This window comes from Panthera leo, chromosome E1 (assembly GCF_018350215.1).
Source record: "Panthera leo isolate Ple1 chromosome E1, P.leo_Ple1_pat1.1, whole genome shotgun sequence".
In the NCBI taxonomy this organism is placed as follows: domain Eukaryota; kingdom Metazoa; phylum Chordata; class Mammalia; order Carnivora; family Felidae; genus Panthera; species Panthera leo.
The window spans coordinates 34,337,177-34,360,001 of NC_056692.1; the positions used below are offsets into that span (position 1 = coordinate 34,337,177).

Genomic DNA, 22,825 nt, shown 5'->3' on the forward strand with positions numbered 1-22,825 from the left:
TCATGTATCAAGACATGCAACCATTTAAAAACGTAAAACCAATAAAAGTAAAAATGTAAAACCATTCTTAGATGGCAGAGTGTAAAACACGTCACGTCAGACAGTAGACCAGATCTGTGGGCCAACCTCTGGTATAGGGAAATACTTTGAAAGGTAACAAAAACCTGAAGTGCTAAGAAAAGTGGTAAGGTCCATAACCCAAAAGTAAACTAGTGTTGATAATTTCATACATCTTAGGTTCTTTTTCTTCACCCCCACTGCTTTCCATGTACCCTAGTCCTTGTTACCCTCTGGCTCATCACATAAATGCATTAGGTGTCTACTGTGTTAGAGATGATGCACAGTGATGTGCAGAAGTGTAAAACCTAGTTTATTCCATGACCTGATATCTGCCAAACGCGGACTACCTTTATGATGAGGTGCTCAGTGAGTGGTGCGGTGGGGCACTGTAGCACTTTATGGCAGGCAGGCGTGTGGGGGTGCAGAGCCATTCAAAAGATAAGAAGTTGTCCTTAAATTAGTGAGCGATATCTTATGCATCCTACTTTTCCTATTTCTCTCCAGCCATTCTCCCCCAAACACCCTGCCCACTGCTCACTATGTACTGCTGACAGCCTTGATCTACTAAACATGATCTTCTGTTTTTCTGCTCGAGCACTTCTGATGGCTTCTTTGTCCTTAAAGGATCAAGATGGTTGGCATTTACAGTTATTGATGAGTTGCACCATAGACCACTAGCCAGATTTTTGGTTGCTCCCCACCATAAATGCTGTCTATGTCCCGATGAGGCTAGTTCTCTCCCTCCTCCCTCATAGAACACATTGTCACCTCTGTGCCTTTGAACATAATATATTACCCAGTTCAATTCCCACCTTTCCCTTGAAACATTCCCCCGGCTGTTTAAGCCTTCTCTAAATCTTGCATTATTCTCTATACTATAATTTAAAACAACATAATCTTTCTGTTCTAGATGTTTAAGCTAGTTGCATTTAAATAGCTCTAAAGATCAATGCGTTTAATATCCAGGAATTATTTCTACCTTCCATCTCCAATTTTACATTTCTGTTTTATCTCATTGCACCATGTATCTTATTTTAAGCCACTTTAATGATGTTTTAGAATCGAGCCTGATGTTAATCATGAACTAGAGCTCGGCAACAGTTGGCAAACTCATGAATTATGTTGTAAATTGTTGAATTTTGAAACTAAAGGTTTAATGCTATAAATTGTCTCCATGGATCTTAACACGTGAAAATGCTGCTGAACTGAGCTCCCTGCCTGGAATATAAGTTTGTTGGGCCTTTTTTATTCCCCTGAGGGCCTTAAATTAAACTGTAATGTTGCCAACAGAAGGTTTATTAAATTATAAATAGGATATATCATACACTTTTTGTTCTTCCTAAGAAATAAGTCATTTCACATATTTTCTTTGGTGTTTATTGAACTTTTTTACTTAGTATTTTCACATTCTGTTTCCAGATAAATAGGACAGAAAAATTTGGGCTCTTGAGGTAGCCACATCCAAATCATCCCAAAATAATTGGTCATCTAATCAGCTGGACAAAGCAGTTTCTTTGAAATGACTGGATTTCTATGATGTCTTGACAAGATTTTCCTAACTTAACCATAACCTTTTTTCATTTATTTTCAAAACTACATATTCTAGTAGGACTTTCCCACCCTTGTTTTCACTAAGAATTTATTTTCTAGAAAATTTAAGAAACTATGGGTAAAATTGAACTCAATATTTAAGGGGGGAAGCCATGTCTGAAAACAGTTAAACTACTGGCATCGTACCTCACCTGGGGACTTGTTAGAAATGCGTGTTCTCAGACTTACCCAAGATCGACTCACTCAGAATCCCTGGGGGTAGGGCCCAGCCCCTCCGTGTGTTAACGCGCCCTGCACGTGGTTCTGTTGCAGGTGCACCCTGACACTTGACACCCACTACCAGCAGCTGTGTCCTGTTTGATCCCATTCCATTTTTCTTACTGTGTGGTGATTGATTTGTTGGTTTCAGGTTACAATGCCCTTTTAAGATATGAAGGATTTGAAAATGACTCTGGGCTGGACTTCTGGTGCAATATCTGTGGTTCTGACATCCATCCCGTTGGTTGGTGTGCAGCCAGTGGCAAACCTCTCGTCCCTCCCAGAAGTAGGTGGCCTATTTACCCTCACTGTCATTGAAACATATGTACTTTAATGCAGTGTCACACGTAGTAACATTCAAGTGATACAGAAATTAAAGTAATCATTTTTGGTTTTAAGTAACTTCTCTGATGGCAAAACATGCTCGTTTTCTTTATTTTTGTGACTTTTCTTCATAACCTTAATGCTCTGAATTGCAGGGGGAAATTGTTATTTTTTTAAAAATAGTTTATGAAGCAATTCTGCTCTTTGCTAAAGTGTAACTGGTTATTTCTTTTGTTTTAGCTATTCAGCATAAGTATACAAACTGGAAAGCTTTTCTAGTGAAACGACTTACTGGTGCCAAAACACTTCCTCCCGATTTCTCACAGAAGGTAAAGACAGGATCTTAGAAAGGACTGAAGTGTCAATTGAGAGCTCTGAAAAGGAATAGCCTGGAAGTTTTTAAAGGAATTGTTTTCATTTAGTGAGCCAGATGATCTAGTTAAATATCGAGTGCACTCAGTATTTTTAATGGTACAAAATTGAAATCAGTTGTAGAGTTCTGTCATGAATTCCGAACAGTTTTTGTCTGCTTTTGTTTAAGGTTTCAGAGAGCATGCAGTATCCTTTCAAACCTTGCATGAGAGTAGAAGTGGTTGACAAGAGGCATTTGTGTCGCACACGAGTGGCAGTGGTGGAAAGTGTCATCGGAGGAAGATTAAGACTAGTGTACGAAGAAAGTGAAGACAGAACAGATGACTTCTGGTGCCATATGCACAGCCCGTTAATCCATCATATTGGTTGGTCTCGAAGCATAGGCCATCGATTCAAAAGATCTGGTAAGCACCTGTCACAAGCCCGCCTATTGAAAACATCATTGAGGCTGAATTGTACTACCGTGGTTATCTTTCTTTACAGAATAGCAAAGATCCGAAATAGCATTCTAGTTGTCTGGGCTGCTTATTCTACCTTAATTAGGGGATGTTCACACCAGAATATGAGTGTCCCGGCTAACTCCTTTATATTCCTTCCATTTGTTCTCAATTAAAATATAATGCACTTTTGGTCACAACTACATTTTGTTCTCTTCTACTTTTCTTATCCAGCCCATTTGGAAGATCCAAAGGTAGCCTTTCCATTTGCATTCAGTTTTAATCAAAATAGCAAAATTATATGTGGTTAGACCTAATACTGAACACATTAAAACATACTTCTGAAGCTGTGATTCCCTCACTAGGGAATTGCAAGCATTCTAATTGGCTGAGCGTATTTCATAGCACATGTACTCTGAAGAGAGCATTCTATTAAAGAATTATTTTTCACCATAAATGTAGAAGGCATGTATTTCTGCCATGTTTTAGAATATACATACCTTGTGAGTTTGAAACCTTCAAAGAAACGTGGTTTTTGGTCTTCTCACAAATGCTGACAGATTAGTATGTAACTTTTCCTTGTAGATATTACAAAGAAACAGGATGGACATTTTGATACACCACCACATTTATTTGCTAAGGTAAGAAGTTTTTATAAGAACCCTCATTTGTAAATTAGGTTTGAAAGAGGGTTGTGGGTTTTTTCCTAACATTATGGAAATCACAATTACATTTGTTCACTTAAAAGGATTAAGACCTTGTGATCCATAGGTGTCACAACTATTGATTATAATTATTCTTAAATTCTGTCCATTTGCCTGAACTCTCTCTATCCTCCGACGGAGGTTTGAGTTACAATACTAGGTAGGTAGGAGAAGGCATTTGGTTTTTTCATCTGGTAAACATTTTCAAAGTGGTAATATTTATTATTAAAATGATAACATTTGTAACAGCCGATGTGCTTTCATGTAATTCTTTAGGTAAAAGAAGTAGACCAGAGTGGGGAATGGTTCAAGGAAGGAATGAAATTGGAAGCTATAGACCCATTAAATCTTTCCACAATATGTGTCGCGACTATTAGAAAGGTAAGACAATAGGTTTTAAAGTATAGAAATGCAATTGTAAGAACCGGGTTTAAGGTAATAGGAGAAGGAGGCCCTTAACATACTCATTTTGACATAAAATGTATGTATCTGGATCTTCACTGGGGAGAGGGTTGGTAGTAATTTTGAAATAAATTTCAGTTCTCTTATCAGTGGTTCTCTTTCTACGTAGCTTGTTGTCAAGATTGTCATCTTGAGTCTGCTGCCTCTAGTTATGGAAATATGTATCCTGAGTTAGAGGAAGAATATTTATCTAAATTACTTCTGGTCAAAGCTACTCCAACACAGAATTGCAACAAGGCCAAATTTATCTTCAGTTTACTGTTTTTCCCTTTGTGCCTTTTTTCTTCTTTTGGTAGTACTTTACTTCTTCTTTTTTTCTCTCTTCTGAAGCTGCGTTTATGAAAAGGTCTAGAAGAGTGGTTCTCAGTTCTCAGTAGGCATCAGAACACCCTGGGGAACTTAAAAAAATACAGGTGACCAGACTTCTTAAATGCCTACCCCACCCTGTTCCGATTTCATCAGTCTGGTGGGGGGCCCTTGCGTTGGCATTTTTTAAAAGTCCCCAGGTAATTCTCCAGTTCCACCATGGTTAAGAACCACTGGTCCAGAGTCTACCTATATAAGGGTGGAGCTTAAATTGTGATTTGCATTCAGCACAGTTTAAAGCCTTGAGCCAAAAGAATTAAAAACAGTTATGGTTGCTGCCGTGTCCCAGGCACTTGAGCTCAAGGTCACACAGCTAGACCAAACCGGCTCCAAGTTTTTGTTCTTCCTCTTTACCTGACCCAGTGATCAGAGTCACCTGGTATGATTTCAAACATAGATTTCCAAGACCTACTCCAGACCTACTCGAGCGGAATCACAAGAAGTATTACACAGGATAATGTATTTGTTTTAAAAATGATAAAGTTGTCTAAGTGATTCTGACAGTCAGGTTTGGGAACCCGTCCATTATGCCATGCTCTGTTCCATGAAATGAGAATGAAGCGTCCAGTGAGTAGAGCGTCAGACTTCGTGCGGGAATTACTTAGTTCATGCTCGCCACACTAGGTTTGGTTTGGACTCTAAATAAAAAGCTTACAGTCTTGTAGAACAAGGTAAGATACATAAAAATAAGTTTGATACAGGATTGACTATGACTTACATGTACACAATACTGTTGGGATTCACATAAAAGGGCACATTGTCTCAGAGAATCAGGGAAAGCTCTATAGAAGGGAGGCTATTTGAAAACTTCACCTTGTAGGTTGGGAAAAACAGCCCAGCAGAGATGCAGGGAGGAAACTGTTGTGGAAAGAGAATGTGCACAAAAGCATCGAGATAGGAAAGCACAGGCCAGGTTTAGGAAGAGACTGAGTCGTTCGTACAATACACATCAAACAAGTCATACTGAGTATGGTGGTCAAGGCTTTTCTTTCATCAGGAACAGAGACCCATGCAAGTTAGCTCTAAGAAAGTTACCCTAAGGACATGGCAGTCTCACAGACAGACATGCAAGGACACAGGGATAAGAACTGGAAAGCTGTAAACCTAGTGTTATTCTCCCCAACTCTTGGGGCCTCTTTGTCCCACCTCTTTCCTGCTCTGAGTCTCTGCCATTTTCCTTCACTCTTGTGATTGGTGTTCCTCTCACTCCATCTCCCTGTGTGGCTGCTAGCTCCATCCTGTATCACAGCCTTTCAGGTCCAGTTCTGACCCATGATTTGACAATAGCCTCTATGTCTGTTAATGGTAATTACTGCGAGAGATTCTAGCTGAGCCCAGCCTTTGGCTTCGTCCCCTAAAGGTTAGATACTAGCCCCCAGCCCAGTCAGCTGTATTTGGAAAAAGAATCCGTGCTGAATGGAGGTAGCTCTTGCCAAAGGGATAGGCAGAGCTGTTAAGCTGGAAGAGGAAGTTATTATACACATCCACTATAGTAGAAACCACTAGAAAAAAGGCACTTGGGGGCAGAGACTAAAAGATGATTTAGAACCAGGCATGCAGGCTTTGAATAGAAACCACTAGAAAAAAGGCACTTGGGGGCAGAGACTAAAAGATGATTTAGAACCAGGCATGCAGGCTTTGAATACTCGGTCGGACCATCTGAGCTTTCTCTGGTGAACAGGTGAGTTGGAGAAGCTTTCTGGCGTGAATAGAGGTCATAACACAGGAAAGTTAAACTGTGTAAGAGGAGAAATGTCCGAAAAGGAAGCCTGAAAGCAGTGATCTCAAACAGTGCAGTGGAGACAGAATTCATGGCACAGAGAGAGGAACTAACACTAAGGGGAGTTGTGGGGTCTGGTGCTTGCTTACCTCTGAAGGTGACTTTGACAGCCTGCATGGACTCTGAGAGGGCGTGTGCAGCACTCAGGGAAAAGGCAGGACTGAGACCCTGCAAGGGAGACAAACTCCTGACTTCAATGGAGGAATTGTGGGTGTAGAGGTCAGTTATTGAAGCACTAGGTGTGGGTGATCTCAGCAAAACAGAGAGAAAAGGGCTAATATCAGAAATGTAAGGATTGGATGTGAAAGGACACTACCAAAAGAAGCCTCACCAATCAGAAGAGGTGAGAAGGTCGGGCAGTAGACTGTAATGTAATGAGAGTCTGGGAAAAAACGTCGCAGAAAGTTGAGAGTAGTCAGTGGATATCAGATATTTCAGGGAGGCTGAGGTTTGAGGAGGATAAGTGTTGGGAGAAAGGCTCTGGATTTGACAAACTAGGTCACTAGTGAAATTTGGCATTTTAGCAGGATCAGGACAGAAATCAGACTACAAAGAGTTACATAGTATAAACCTTGAAGTGGGTCTCTGGGTGAAGTATATAGGAGTTCACTGTGCTATTTTTGTACCTTTTCTGTAAGTGTGAACTGTTTCAAAATTAAATATTTTTCAATATTTTTAATGCAATGAAAATTGGGAGACGTTAGATTATACAAGATAGTGTTTTTGGAGCCAGGTACCAGTGGTAATAGCACAAGATGGAAAAGTTACTTTGTGGGGTGGGGTACTACCTCTTAAAATAGTCAGGGGTGCCAAAGAAGGAATATGGGGACCCTTGCACGGGGTGGCCTTCGTTTCTGTCATACGGGAGCGTGGGTATCTGTAGCATAGGAGAGGGAAAGTGAAAGCTTGACGAAGGTAGAAAAGGTTTGGAAAAACTCCTCTGCGAAATCAGAAGGAAAGGAGTAGAGTTACTGAGTAGGAAGCAGAGCCGCGCTGAGACTAGACGGTTAAATCGGAGAGGAGCACTCAGCCCTGTTTCATGGGCCACAGCAGCCAGCACCTCAGCCATCCGCAAAGGCACCGCTTTTCCTACACCTCTGAGGTCACTCTGTGTAACCCTGCTTTTGTTGCTGGTGCACACTGCAGTCCGCATAGGTTCTTCCCGTTCGAGTTGCTAGCGTAATTCAGTGAGGAGACCGTTATGTGGTAGATTTTCATTTCTTGTAGAGTGTCACTTAAAGGATCACTTTTACAATAGTGGTGTCTAATTTCAAATACTTGAAATTCTCTTAATTTGAAAGGTGCTGGCTGACGGATTCCTGATGATTGGGATCGATGGCTCAGAAGCAGCAGATGGATCTGACTGGTTCTGTTATCACGCAACCTCCCCTTCTATTTTCCCTGTTGGTTTCTGTGAAATTAACATGATTGAACTTACTCCACCTAGAGGTATTTCATCCTAATGTGAACGCTGGGTCTTTATCCTTGCCTTCTTTTTACGTGGTATCTATTTACATCATTTAACACAGCCCTGGGTTTTTTTTTTGCTGTGTGGACATATTACATGTGTTCCTGTATGCAAACATACATACACATAACAAGAGCTGTGGGGTGCTTTACACACATAAAGCACTATATTCTAGCTACCTTTGATAAATTATATTAGTATAGAATTTTTCCTGTGTATCTGTACATTTTGTAATATGAATTGGTATTCTCGAGCCCTGTGGAGATGGTGATGTAGGTTATGGCATACATAAACGTTTTTTAAAAATAGATACAGGCTAAAGCCTTTGAGGGAAAGCAAGTTTCCATCTTTAGAATACCATGTGGCTTTTTTTTTTTTTAAAGGCATACCCTTAAATAGCTCTCAAGTGTTAACTAGTGACTTTCCTAATTTCAGTATCTGAGCGTTGGGTTTTTCTCTTCAGAAAAGAAGGGGGGAAAACTAAAAACAGAGGCCTATAAAATAGCGTTTGCCCAGCAGAAAAATATCACTGTGATGTATGAAATGCTAGACTATCCTAAGCGTAGGATTACAAAAGCAAAAGTTTATAATTCTTCTGGTAGACAGGAGAGAGACACTCTTGCATTGGGTAAGTAGGTGCACCTGTGTCTGTCTAGAAAAAGAAGAAATCCTTATAACATGGAGGAATTATTGCATTAAATAATGTGAGTGCAAGAGTTAAAGTTTATTATATAATCTAAAGTCCCAAGATTTTAGTGTGTACTGAGTTAACCTTTTATATCTACGTTTTAATATGATGGTAATTTTAAATGAACTGCCAGTTAAATCAGGTGTGTTTTTTCAGGTTACACAAAACTTCCTTTTAAATGGTTTGACTACCTCAGGGAAACTGGCTCCATTGCAGCACCAGTAAAACTATTTAATAAGGTAAATTTAAATAATGGCATAATTATGTGGAATTTTTTTGATGCCTCACGAATGCAGATCATTGTTGGTCAAAATGTGTTTGCTTTATATTAGAACTTCTTAATGGAGATTAGTATAAACAGAACAATATATTTTCTTTACCTAGGAAATGAAGCTTGTTTTCAAACTTTGCTTCATTTTTAATCTGAGTAAAACAGAAATTAATACATTTCCTGACTAGTTCTGAAATGCTTCACCTTCACATGCTTTAATAATTAGAGAAGAATTTGCGATTTTTTTTTGGTTTAAATTAGGTTATTTGGATCCGTCGCTGCTTTTGTTTCTTAGTGATGGTGGACTCGGGCATACTTCTTCTCACCAGTGTTCCTGTTGTGCTTCTCCATGTCAGGATGTTCCAAATCACGGATTTCGTGTAGGAATGAAATTAGAAGCAGTAGATCTCATGGAGCCACGGTTAATATGTGTAGCCACAGTCACTCGAATTATTCATCGTCTCTTGAGGATACATTTTGATGGATGGGAAGAAGAGTATGATCAATGGGTAGACTGTGAGTCCCCTGACCTCTATCCTGTAGGGTGGTGTCAATTAACTGGATATCAGCTACAGCCTCCAGCATCACAGTGTAAGTTGGTATACAGAAAAGGTGTCCTTTTGTAAAAATCAGCAATTCTCCAGAGGACTATTTCACATAAATCATCTTGTGAGCTCACAGGACAAGAATATTCCTTTATCTGATTGGTTGCCAGGTAAGATCTTAAGATTCACCAACAATATCCCAGAATCAGACCATGAGTACCATGGCAGTGTGAACTCAGTAGTCGGTTACATGATGACTGTAGAGACACGACAGTAAGAGCACCCACCAAATTAGACTTGTTTTAACGAGTTTGAAAGTATAAGCTAAAATTTATTGGTATACATATATGTGTGTGTGTGTGTGTGTGTGTGTGTATATATATATACATATATATATAAAATAAGTGCTTATTGATTAAGTAGTGGAATCTGTGGTATCATGGGTTTTACAGGAACAAGCACCCTTATTTTCAAAGCATCATGTACTTTTATAAGTATAATGGCCTTGGTAAAGATAATCTATCTAAGTTGTATCTAGAGTTGTATGCTTGCAGTGCTTATCTGGTACCAATTTTCCCTTTTATTTTTCAGCATCAAGAGAAAGCCAATCAGGTTCATCAAAACAGAAGAAAAAGGCTAAGTCCCAGCAATACAAAGGACATAAGAAAAGTGGGTCACCACATGGTGTTTATATACATTTTCTAAGTTATTAACCAGTTGGGGTCATGGTTTTCTTGCACAGAAACGAATATACCATACGAGAGCTGATGACTGTGCATTATGTAAATTATGCTTAAAGGTGCAGTATGCCATAAAAGGCAAACCTTTTCAGTAATGAGAAACACTTATGTTTTAGTTGACAAGAAACATGATTACCATCATATTTTAAAACCTATATGGTAAAGAAGAGAATACAAGTAGTTCTTAAAATAATATGCAAACCTACTGAAAATTAATTCTTTTTTTTAAACTTTAAAAAAATAAATGCTTGATACTTACAAGAGACTTGGAGCCTAGGAAACCCATCCTTCATAAACCAAAACAATCTTTCTAGAATGAGACTTACATAAAACTCAAGTTGATGGCTAACAAAGTCAGGCTTAAGAATGTTTTTTTAAAGTGTGTTTTCTACATTATGTTTTACCTTACAGTGAATGATTATGGCCATTAATAGCCAAAATAACATAATAAAATATATTGATAACTCTATTCATATGAGTTGATAACTCTATTAATAACTCTGATACTGATATTGATAACTCTATTGATAACATTGATAACTCTAATCATATCTAAAGATATGATTCTTTTCAAAGTCCCCCACCATAGGAAACCACAAGTTTTTCTCTTCACGAAACTTGTCATGGAATATTTCGTTCTGAGATCAGATTATTTTTATGTAAGGATATTTTTAAAAGTAACAAGTATGTTTGAGGATTAAAACTAAAACAGATTTTTCAAGCTGACTTGCCATATGTTCAAATAAGTGTTAATCTGTCTCATTAACAACCAAGAGACTGAAGCAGCATGAAGAACCAAATATACCCTTACTTTCTGATTATCGTCATTTATGTATAATTCCTTTCTCACTGGGGACTACAAACTTTCCCCACCCACTGCCATGGCGCTCTCATGTCCTCCCGGCATGGAACCCAAGTCAGATTCAACAGGGATAACCTCCAGGCCTTTCTCTCGCACTCTCTTTTATATTAGAGGTATAGGTTTCCCATTTGCCCATAGTTATTTTGCCCACTAGCTGCTTGCCATGTTTGATATTCACCTAAAAGAACTTTAGAGAGCATTGCCAGACAGGCAGATGGAAGCGATCCCCAACATATCTGGAAATGATGAGGAAGAATTCACAAGGCAGCTTTGTCAGTGGACTAACCATAGCACATGTGATCCCTAAGCTTTCTGTGAGATTGGATAGCACAGCCTGCTTTGGCCTGTCTCCTCACTTTCTATTGGACAAGACTGAGAGAGATTTCAGAATTTTTTTCCCAAGGTGTTACAAACATTTATTACTCCGTGGCTACGTGACATATAATTTTTAGGACTAATTTCTGAGCACTGGGTACACAATTCACACACCTCCCTCACTGTGACTCTTGCGGGTTTGTTTCCAGCTTACGGGGTTTAATTATTTTGGATTAATGGGCCATGGGAAGAAGTAAGAAACTAATGAAGTGATATCAGTATGCCAGTTTATAGTGACATTTAATAGTACCACATTTCTGGGTTAGCTGGAAAAAGGAATTTAGCTTTAAATGTATAACATGTTCTTTAACTGTAACATTGCAAGAGCTCTCAATATTGAGAGCAATATTGAATGCAAAGGCATCATCTTTGATGCCTTTAACTTGTCCTTTGGACATATGAAGGAAAAGGACTATAAACCCACAGTCCCTTATTAGAAACCTTTGGGACCAGATGTGTTTTGGAATTCAGAATTTTTCAGATTTTAGAAAAGAAGTGTAGTATGTAGCATATATTATGTAACACTGCTTACAGACTCTGGCACATTTTCTGAGACAAAATATATGTAAATGTTTACATTAAGTGGGCCAAATAAAGATTATAAATAGTATCACCAAGTGAGATCTGGTTTTGTTGCCAAAGTTTTACAGAAAAACTGTGGATTTTGGAATTGAGGATAAGGAATATAGTGCCATGTGAATGAAGAAGAAGCAGTCTTCATTGTGAGGGTACTCTCTGTTCCTTTTATTTTTTTATAATGCTCACCAGATAGTTGATTAGAAATTTTTCCCACAAAACTTTACTTGCCCCAATAAGAAAGATTTTGGGGTCCATGAACCTAATTTGTCCATTGCATATGCAATGTCAACAGCAGATTGGCCACAAACCCTATTGTTTTTAAATTTGCCTACAGATTCCTTATGGCTCTGTGGTTTCATCTTCTAGCTCTTTGGTCTTTTTGTCCTGAAAATCCTCCATCAGTGTGTTCTTTGGTAGTGTTGTGTTTTTGTTTGGTCTTTTTTTTTTTTTTTTAAACAGAAATAGATGGTTGGCTTCATTGTTCTAGCTTGTTTTGTAATGATCTGTGTTCATTCTATAGAGGGACAACTTCTAGTGCTTTTAGAAAATAGAGTCATGTTCTGCCAAGAGGATCATATAGACCGTTGTATGCATGTGATCTGTCCAATCTGAAAAGCCTTAATTTTTTCAGGGTTTAGTAATTCTAGAGCAGGAAACCCAGCACTAATTTCTGAACCATCTTCAGGGGCTGTTATAGGTAGGAGAGAGTTGGAGAACCTCCTTGCGTTTTAACTTGCGAGTGTGTGGGACATGAGGAAAAGCCTAAACGATTGCTGCACATGATTTTGGTTTGGCAGCTGCAAGTTGAATGTGTACTTGCGATTACTTCTAGCTTAGTTATCAGACCATTTTACATAGGAGGTACTGTGTAACTTAGATTTATCTTGTAGCCCTGATTTCATGAAGCCTAAGTTCTGATTGCTCTTGCCTGAGTCATTTGTGTACTCTGTAAGAAAACAGGTATAATTTCTAGTCCCAGAGATATGTAAGTATCCTTTAGCTTTCAACCTGACTAATGGAATATGTTGGTGGTTTACTATTTGCAAAGTTTAGTGTACTTTTTTTGCTGGTGAAAGCATTGTATAAGTCTTCGAAGGCTTATGTTTGCTTAGGAAAACTATAATCAAAAGGGCGTTTCAGAAGATATTAGATTGCTTAAGTACTTGCGGGCAACGAGCTTTATATTTTAGAAATGGTTTTCAGTGTAAGAATTACAAGTGTTATCTAAAAGACTAGACTGTAAACCAGAAGGTAGGGGAGCACATTTCATATCAGTACAATCCTGCCACCTGGATACTGCATTTATTCAACTGATTCTCCCTGAAAGCCAGTGTTTGGCCTTGTCTGGGCAGTGGAATGCTACCCTGCAGTCGGGTTTTAAAACCTTCTTTCTCTCCTGTTGGATTGTCAACCCCCTCAAGCTAAAATTTTCTTGAAGGAAGTTAGCCAGCTATTCCCCACACAAAATGCTCTCTGTAGTTCATTTTGTTTTATTTTATATTTTTTTAAGTATTTTATTTTTAAGTAATCTCTACACCCAACATGGGGCTCACACTCATGACCCTGAGATCAAGAGTCAGCATGCTTCATTGACAGCCAGCCAGGCACCGTGCTTTGTGTTTTTTTAAATTGATTTAAGAATCAGGAACCAGAGGAGCACCTGGGTGTGTCAGTGGGTGAAGCGTCTGACTTTGGCTCGGGTCATGATCTCATGGTTCATGGGTTTGATCCCTGCCTCAGGCTCTACGCTGATAGCTCTGAGCCTGCTTTGGATTCTCTGTCTCCTTCTCTTCCCCCCCCCCCCCCACCCCCTCTCTCTCTCTCTCTCTCTCTCTCTCTCTCTCTCTGTGTCTCTCTCTCTGCCCCTCCCCCACTTGCACTTATGTTCTCTCTCAAAAATAAACATTTAAAAAAAATATATATATATATATAAATATTTTTATATTTATATAAAATATATAATATTTTTTATGTATTAAAATTTATTTATGTATTAGCGTGTGTGTATATCCTTTTTTTTTTTTTTGAAGAGAGTCAGGAACCAGGATTACCAGGCTCTCAGACTCAGAGACCAGAAATAATCTCCCCCCCCCCCCCATTCACCCCCAACATACACACCCACGTGTACACACACTCACACTCCTTGTTTTCAGAAACACAGACCTTGCATAGTTGGTTCTCTTTTCAGAGTATCCTATGCAACATAATCTTTCCTAGTTATATTGCACTTTTCTTAGCACGCATGTAAGTAAAAGCTTACTTTAGTCTGACTTGATATTTAGAGAGGAAGATGCCAGTTGGGAAGAAGCCTGTCAGTTTGTCGAGCCTGCCCATGACAGGTGGGGTGCGGAGGAGCTTCTCTGGTGACGAAGAGTTGACTCCTCCTCCAGCACAGACAGCCCCGGAGGCCTTCCCACCTCCCAGCACTAGCCGAGAGTTCATTCCCAGCCTCAAAACAGGTAATAGTCCCGTCAGCACCTCAGGTACTACAGGGGGTGAAAGTCTGGGCAGGGCGGTGGGAGACAAAGCATGGTCTGGCGTGACAGATGCTGACTCATTAAATTTTTATTTTTCTTTCAACTAAAAACTTCATCTTCACTAGTCCTTGGTAGTCACTTCACTAAGTTAAGTCATCAGGGAGGGGTTTTTATTTTATTATAAACCACTTCTGAGCTTCAGATGAGGAGAAAGCTCATCATTCCAGTTGGTGGAATTGAGAGGCAGCATGTCCTGGTTCGTGGTTTCATTAAAATGGCTGAACATTTTCCATTGCAGAATTGCATGTAGCTTGACCAGGGGAGAAGCACACCGTTAGGGATCAGTCTGATTAATCAGAGCCAAATATGAGGCTTTGCATTCCCATGGAATTTTGGTTCTGGTGGTAACATTTACCACAGTCTTAGTTGAATAACATGGACTTGGAAATACAGTCTTGTGTAATTTCGGTGTTGAATTTGAGTAAAATTTAATTCCCATTATTTCACGCTTATGTACTTACAGTGATTAAGTAAGTGACATTTAATTTGAATTCAATTGGTTTGGCGAAGCTACTAGCTTGTAAGGAATGCAAAATGTTTTGCCCTTTGTAATTGCTAAGAACAAACATAGCACCATAAAATACTAGAAAGGTTTCACTTGCGTGTGATGAACCTCAGACAGGAGTGCGGAGGAGAGCACTTAGAAGCCAGAGTTGTCTTAGCCTTGGCATATGTTCTGCCATATCCTAATTATTGCTTTTAAACTCCCTTGTTTTATTTAATCTGTATTCTTTAAAATGCCTTTTGTATGTTGAAAACCCTGATGGGTGTTGATACCTAGCTGTGTTTTCTTCTTCTTCCTCCTCTGTTTGTAATATCTTTATACCTGAAGTTTTGGGGGACTTGGGGGTTTTGGGGGGTGGGGGACAGGAGTGCCATTTTTAAGATACGTTCTTTAGCTTTAGTCTCCTTACCAGGGTATTAGGTCATCTTCATTCTTCCTACTCTGTCTTTCTGAAGATCACTCTAATAATATCCTTATTTCTAGAAGAAATTACTCTCTTTTGTATAAAAAGTAGATGAGGACTGCAAATATGAGTTTATCTGCTCTTTAATGGAAAAACATTTAAAGTCTATCTAACGAGCATTTCAGTTTCTTTTCTTGTTTGTCTCTTTTGTTTTGACCTTGTTATTTATGAAATAGTCTTTAAGCAATTAACTATAGATATTGTGAGCTCTGAATACGTTTGAATTTTTATTGGGTTTTGTTGGATTTATTGGCATTTTTATCAGGTTTTAAGAATTAGACTAATTTAGAAGGTGCGTGTCACATTTTGTAAGATGTTACTAATTCATGTATAATAGAACCTAAGTTCTAGGATTGGCAGAACCCAAGAACTTAAGAGTATATGCATGGGATGGAAACCACAGGGTCTCCTAAGTGACTTCCTTCTTCCACCGGTGTCTGTAGTGTCTTCTGAGCTGGGGGCACATCATGTGGGACTTGGTGTGATTTTACTCTGGTGAAACTGTGGTACTACATTGCTATCTGAACTACCTGGAAGCTACAGTTTGATTAGCTACTCAGAGTTTATTACTTCTGGACTTCCAGCTAGGAAAATAGGATTTCCATTAGTTCATCTCCTGAAATATTAGTGATGAGAGTCAGCAAAGTGACTTCCTTTTAAGAACGGAGCTAGAAAAATGCACTTGCGCCGCATTCAGCCACAGGATCTATTTTATTTCATCCATCATTCATTGAGTATAAGGCCTAGAAAGGAGAAATGATTCGTGTGAAGATACCAGACCGGCATTGTTTTAGGTTCCATGAAAACCGTCAGACTGTGCATCAAAGCATTCCACATCTGAGTGAGCCTTTCACCTTTCTCTTGAGTTACTTTTTTTTAAGCACATTATTTCCATATTTTAACATGAGTGGAAGCATACTCCAGAAATTTGTTGTTTATAGTAAATGCAGATAGTTTCAGGATGTGCTTTAGAATCTCGACTTACCTTTGTCCCATTTCAAAAAAACAAACATCCATTTGAATGGAACGTTTGGTCTGAAGCACAGGAACTCTTTTCTCATTCATTTAGCCATCTGATCATCCTAGAACAAGATACTGTTTTAACCAACCTTTTATTGTGGGTACTGCACCTTTAATGAAACATGGTTTGTTGTGTTTCGTTTTTTTTTTTTTCTTTTCCATGTATTTATTTTCATGGTATTGTTCAAATGTCCTTAACAATTAATATGTGTTGGTTAGATTTAAAGGTTAACCATTATATTCTTGATAGTCTCCATAAAAGTATCGTTAATTATATTACGCAAAAGAAGAACTGCACAGTCGTGTTTACTTTGAGTTTCCCAACAATCTGATTGGTGTTTGTTTTGCTGTTATTATAGGCTTAGTGTATTCGCTTTTCTGTCTTTGGACTATTGAATTTTTTAACACCATTACCAAAACAAATACCAAAGTAAAATGAAGTGAATTGACCTCTCTCAAAAGAGTATTCTTTAAATTATTAAGATATCAAATACCATTATTCTTTTAAAGATTTTATTTTAAGTAATCTCTACACCCAGTGTGGGGCTCAAACTCACCACCCCGAGATCAAGAGTCCATTGCCTTACCAACTGAGCCAGCCAGGCACCCGAAAGACCACTATTTTTTAAACTAATCTTTGTAAATATGATCAGGAAGAAAGTATTTTTCTGTGACTGCACTACTTGACTTTAAAAATATAACCATTTTAATATTGTTCCACATGGTGGTACTATCTAGTTAGTGATTCAGGTAAACTCAGTTGGCTTACTGTTCATCTAAATACTCTCTGAGCCCTAATTCTTCTCATAAATGGACTTTTTTCTTTCTGTATAAGCAGTTCCCAGTTTCCATTCCATATATGTGCACATCGTCTTGTTCCAATTGTAATGAAAAGATCCGTAATGGAAAAAACAAAACTTGCACCTTTGATTTGAAGACGAGTTATCTCAGAGAGTAACACAGCCAGCACGAGTGGGAGTCACACGTTGCTCAAACGCGATTGTGGCAGGCACCGCGGCCCAGGGAGGCTTGCGCTGGCAGTCAGCTCCCCCAGCCACAGCCCCTGGAAAAGCTGGCTGTCTGTGGCCAAGTGTCCCTACTTTCCAGGGTCTTAATGGGAAATCTCTTGCTTCCAAATATTCAGTCAAATTTAAAAGAACCATGGGAGGAGGGAGTGGGAAGGACACAGTTTGTGACCTCTGATTTAACACATCCTTGTGCTGAAGAAATTGGAGAAGGAAGGGAGCACTGCTCACCGTGGGATTGGATCCCAGTCAGTGTGTTAGCATACAGGACCACCCATTCTTTCCAGTATTTGGAGCTTGACCAGCCCAGTTTTGGTTAAACGGTAACTTCTTTAAGAAACCTGAATACCTTTCTGAGAAGTTGGTGGTTACTAAGACTAGTTTTTAGCACCTAGCTGAGACCATTTTTATTTAAAAAGTAGGGAAGTAATTTTTTGAAGGAGAGTTCTGTAGGAAGTAACGGTAGACCATGAACCTCCAGGAAAGGATTCAGAGGAATCTGAAGTTACTGGATAATTGTGTTGAAGGACAGTAACTTCAGAGGGATTTATTTTTTTAAAAAAGGAAAATTTCAGTATTAAGTAGCCTCAAGTTTTTGCCCAAGGCCACTGCTGGGCCCAGCAAAGAAGACAATTTTTGCTTCATCTTTGCCCATGCATTAGAAAGAAGCCTTCCTGTCCCTAACGACTCTGACTAGCATGACTTCAGTGGCTATCAAGAAATCTAAACCCCACTGAAAATACTAGAAACTTAAAAACAGTTGTCCACAGAAATAAAGACTTACTAGAACATGGCCTGTTTATGAATCGAGGACCGCCTAGACTGTTGGGTTTGTCTTCATTAAAAAGGAAGTCATCAGGGGCACCTGCCTGGCCCAGTCGGTAGAACATGCAACTCAGTCTCAGGGTCATGTGTTCAAGTTCCATGTTAGGCGTGGAGCCTACTTAAAATTTTAAAAAAGGAAGTCCTCAGATCCTCCGATAAGGACTCAGGCAGTACTGCTGTTAGGTGATGCTGTTGCCATCATTAGCCATTTTGCACCAATGATTTTCACATTGCTGATGTCAGTAAAGTTTTATTTTACCTAAAATGATTGTTCAAGTTTTCCATGATTTCAGTTTTAATATAGGTGTTGATCCAATATCAGATTTATGACTTATTTTTATGAATATGAAAATTATGTATAAACATAACATGTCTATCATAGATGATATCATACTTTATATTATTTATAATACTGTTTTACTATTATTACCAAATTTATATCTTTTTTCTACAGGGAGTCTTTTTAATGAAGGTACTCCTTGGAGACGATAAGATTATATTGAAGTCATTTATTAACGTCACTTCTTTTAAATATTAGAGTTCAGAATCATGCAAGAAATGCGTCACTGTTGTATAGACATTGACATAAAAGTGAATACTTAGTTATAAGAAAAATTCAAATTATTCTCATCAAATCAGCGATCACTATTAACTTGACCACTTCATTGAAGAGGTTCATTGTGCAGTGTCTAGATTACGGCATTGTTCCTTTCTGGGACTTTCTTAACTGCCAATATATTTTAAGAATTAAAGTGAATTAAAGGTTCATACTTCTGGGGGTTAGTTTTAAGAGTTACGGAAGACATGAAGAAGTCTTATTAACTGTATAAAGCTGGTGGAACCTGAAGACTGAAAGTAATCTGAATTTTCCAGAAAGGCTTAATCACATCCCCCGCATTTATCTCTCTCATGCAGTGACTACATTGCAGCTGAAGGAGGAGTTGATAGATGGAGAGGATTATAATTTCCTCCAAGGAGCGTCCGATCAGGAGAGCAATGGCTCTGCCAGCTTCTACATCAAACAGGAGCCCTGAGGCGGGCTCCGGACCCAGGGGCGGGAGGGGAGGGGTTTTACACAGGACTGATTTATAATCAACCGAGCTGTACAGCGGGGCTATTCCACTGGGACATTTTGCTAAACATAGAAAATTTCAGTTCCAGATTTTTCAGGTGGGTGGGGAAACTATTTTAGTCGTGGGGGGAAATTTTTCAATTTATAAAGATGGACAATTTTTGTGTTGTATTTGAAGCTTTTGGAAGAATTTTGTAATATTTTCCAAGTTTGGATTTATGTGCATTGTTAACAACTGAAATTCTAACTTTTTGGTAAGATTAAAGTTTAGGTAGCAGGATTGAAGGAAATGATTTAAAAGAAGGATATAATTGTAAATGCAAATGAACTGTCATTACAAATGAACCTTTTTGGTACCTGTTGGGAGATTTTGGGATTTTAGAAGTTAGGCCAGTCACATCTCCAGCTTCCTTTGCTGCAGAAATATGCAACTGAACCCCCCTCCCAGGGAGGGTTCATCACCACATAGGATCATGGAAGGGGTAATTAATTCTGCTTGTTGGCATTTTATTGCAGCCCATTTTAAATGTTTGTACAGAAATGTTTTTCATTCTGTGAAAATTTATTTGGAGTTCTATATGAAACTGGAAGAACTCTGGATACTTTTATATGTTCTCTTTTAATTAAAAAAAAAAAAAAGATTAAAATTATCCTAACACTAAAGTGTTAAACTGGAATGGTTGACAAGATATACAGGATCTCAGTCTACATGTCGAGGGGTTGGGGAAAATGCAATATTGTCCGTAGTTCATTTTATTTTCCTTACTAAAGATACCCCACATGAGGGATTCTGGTCAGGCCTCTACCGTTTCCCTCCATCAGTTAGATGATACTTGGTATAACCACACCCCAAAACAGATGTTCTGCTGTATTACCAGTGGAATCAAATTCAGAGTTGTTTAAAGCCAAAAATCCGTTTAGATTTCAAAATCATTCCAGCTCTGCTTTTAACTATCCTGGATTTGTTAGAAAACTAATTTGAAAGAGAATTTAATTTTCTTAAAATTCCATATATATAAATATAAATATATATATATATAGTATGAATTGTCTTTTAATTGTATTCAAAATTAATTTTAACAATAATAACTGATTTGGACCATTTCAGACATTCCCTATTTTAAAATTCACATGGCTTCCTTTAAAAAAAGGATACAAGGGTAAATTGGTGAAAGGTTTGCTCTCTGCATTTTTCAGACCTTCTGAGTTGTGACTGAATGAGAGAGCTCTAGCGTTTACCAGTGAGGTTCATAAACTAAACTCTCAGGAATTAATTGCATCTGTTCTAGAAGTGCTTCTGGGTCTTAGCCTGGCCTCTTCAGAGTGGTAACATTGGCCATCTCCTCTGGAATATAGGTAGGGCTAATTAGAAATTAATCAAAATGATTAACCTCTAAAGTCCTTCAGCCTATGGAATGCTTTAAAAAAACGGTAATGGAAAGCCCCAGGAGACCATTTTAGGTGAGATTTTTGTTTGAATTTTAAAATGCATAGAACATTAAAAACCAGCAATTTATTTTCTAAAATATTGCTCTACTTTTGGGAATAAATAGCATTGGTAATACGCACAGGTTTACCTCATTCTATGCAAGAGGGGTTAATAACATAAGGTTTTGTAGTTGCTACTGGAAGTAAAATTTGTTACTTTATAGTGTAAGAATGTATGGAATCGCATGTCAACATTTCTTAATACTGACTCTTTAGGGGCATAAATGCAGATCATATCAACGCCAGGTTGATTCTCACGTGTCAAATATATGTGAATTCAGCTGTTAAGTTACTGGATATTTATCTTAAACAACCTTACTGAGAGGGACCTACTGTAAATGTGACATCCTCACACTTCCCAAATCTTTAACTTAAAGAATCTTCCCATAAACTTAAAGCCTGGAAGACTTCCAAAGCAGGGCTTACCACGATCTTCGTTCTCAGGCTCTGGTTCCATGACACGTGACAGGGGCACAGGAAGCAGCTGCATGGTGCGCTTTGCCAGTACCTTGGGCTTTGGGGCTCTGCAGGGACCTGAGAAACCCAGGAGGGATTTGATTTGGAGCCTGGTAATGAGTTGTGTACAATGCTCATTTGTAGCCAGGTCCTGTAAGCTTCCAATTATATAGCAAAACCAGGCTCTGAGTGTTTTCGAATTTCCCACCTGTTCGCCAAGTGTTTCCTGTCTTGACCCCGTGACCAACAGCTAAAGGTTGGCAAGGACTTCCTAGCAGCCTAAACACAATCTGAAGCCCTCCTCATCATTCAGGCTCTAACTCCTGCCGCTGATAAACAGGAAATAAGTCAGTGCAGAGGAGATTGGTGTCTTAGCCATAACTCCAGTCGTACAACCCAATAGCCCCATTCTCTTTTACGGTTCAAAATGTACTGCTGACCTTGGGTTTGCTTTCATTTTTTTCCTGTTAGGATTATTTGGGGATTTTTGGTAGTTTAAACTCTTTTAACCTTTTCCTTGCTGTGTATGAGGAAAGCTAAAGCTGTTATCAACAACTTCTACGGATACTAACACGGGTTTTCAGTGTTTGTTTGTTTTTATTATATTAATTTTGCGTGATGTGAATACCCTCTCCCATCAATATTTGTATTATGGTGCTATATATTTGGTAATGATCCTTTACTATTGGGAAGGGATTTTAAAAATACTGTGATTAAACTGGGTTGCTTCCTTTGATTTTCATATTTTAAATAAAGCCACAGTCATTTATACAAAAGAAAAGCATCTGTCCCTGGGCAAATCTTTTGAGGACAGAGGTCAAAGTAAACTGCATAAGGTTTTTACATCATTTCTGTATGTATTTGATATATAGATCAATATCTGTACAAATTTAATCTTTTATTTTCTTGGTAACTTGTGATCATTGAGAAAGTGTTTGAGACTTTCTCAGGAAGTGTATATAATGGCGTGAAAAATTCCTTCAGAGAAACTTATGTTCCTTTCATTTTTACCAAACTGCAAATTTTCAGCATGGATGTGAAAAGCATTAAAATTATAACTTTGTGTACAAGATGAAAATAATTCACTAAATTTGCCCTTTTTTACACAAAATAAAATGTTAAAGTTGAGTCGTATCGGAGCGGTTCTTTAATACGCTTTAGTCTTTGAAGGGTGTCATTTTTTATTCAAAGTACTGAGTGCCTTCTGTAAGCAATCACAGGTCTCTGAGAGAGGTCAGTTCCTTCCTCCCAGAACCTGTGCCCCTATGTGGGAAAGCAAGCACATGAGTGAGGAAGAATCTGCTGGTAGCTGACAAGGGAGGAACAGAATATGGATGGATATGTGGATGTGGCTGCATTTGAGCCAGGATTTCATAGGTAAATGGCAAAAGCATGGCATGGGCAGAGGGGAGTGCGACCGCCGGCAGGGAGGTTTCGTCACTTTAGAACATGCTGTTTCAGCCTCGGCATGCTTGCTAGAGGACTTTTTTTTTTTTTTTTTTTTTCATTTTTTATTATTTTTTAGTCTTACATTTATTTATTTTTGAGAGACAGAATGAGACAGAATGTGAGTGGGGGAGGGGCAGAGAGAG

General features: G+C 38.5%; 1 protein-coding gene across 14 annotated transcripts in view; it reads left to right on the plus strand.

Moving 5' to 3' along the window:
• MBTD1 (mbt domain containing 1) overlaps positions 1–22,361 on the plus strand; it is a 71,731-nt gene extending 49,370 nt beyond the window's left edge. For 12 of the 14 annotated variants that reach the window (XM_042917300.1, XM_042917305.1, XM_042917299.1 and 9 more), the window contains 11 exons: positions 2,021–2,155; positions 2,434–2,522; positions 2,735–2,969; positions 3,588–3,643; positions 3,983–4,087; positions 7,616–7,763; positions 8,627–8,709; positions 9,098–9,332; positions 9,878–9,955; positions 14,125–14,301; positions 19,133–22,361. In XM_042917300.1, coding sequence (XP_042773234.1) covers positions 2,021–2,155; positions 2,434–2,522; positions 2,735–2,969; positions 3,588–3,643; positions 3,983–4,087; positions 7,616–7,763; positions 8,627–8,709; positions 9,098–9,332; positions 9,878–9,955; positions 14,125–14,301; positions 19,133–19,251 — 1,460 coding nt within the window. In that variant the 3' untranslated portion in view covers positions 19,252–22,361. The remainder of the gene's footprint in view (positions 1–2,020; positions 2,156–2,433; positions 2,523–2,734; positions 2,970–3,587; positions 3,644–3,982; positions 4,088–7,615; positions 7,764–8,626; positions 8,710–9,097; positions 9,333–9,877; positions 9,956–14,124; positions 14,302–19,132) is intronic. The other 2 variants (XM_042917306.1, XM_042917307.1) reach the window with 1 other exon arrangement.
• The last annotated feature ends 464 nt before the right edge of the window (positions 22,362–22,825 follow it).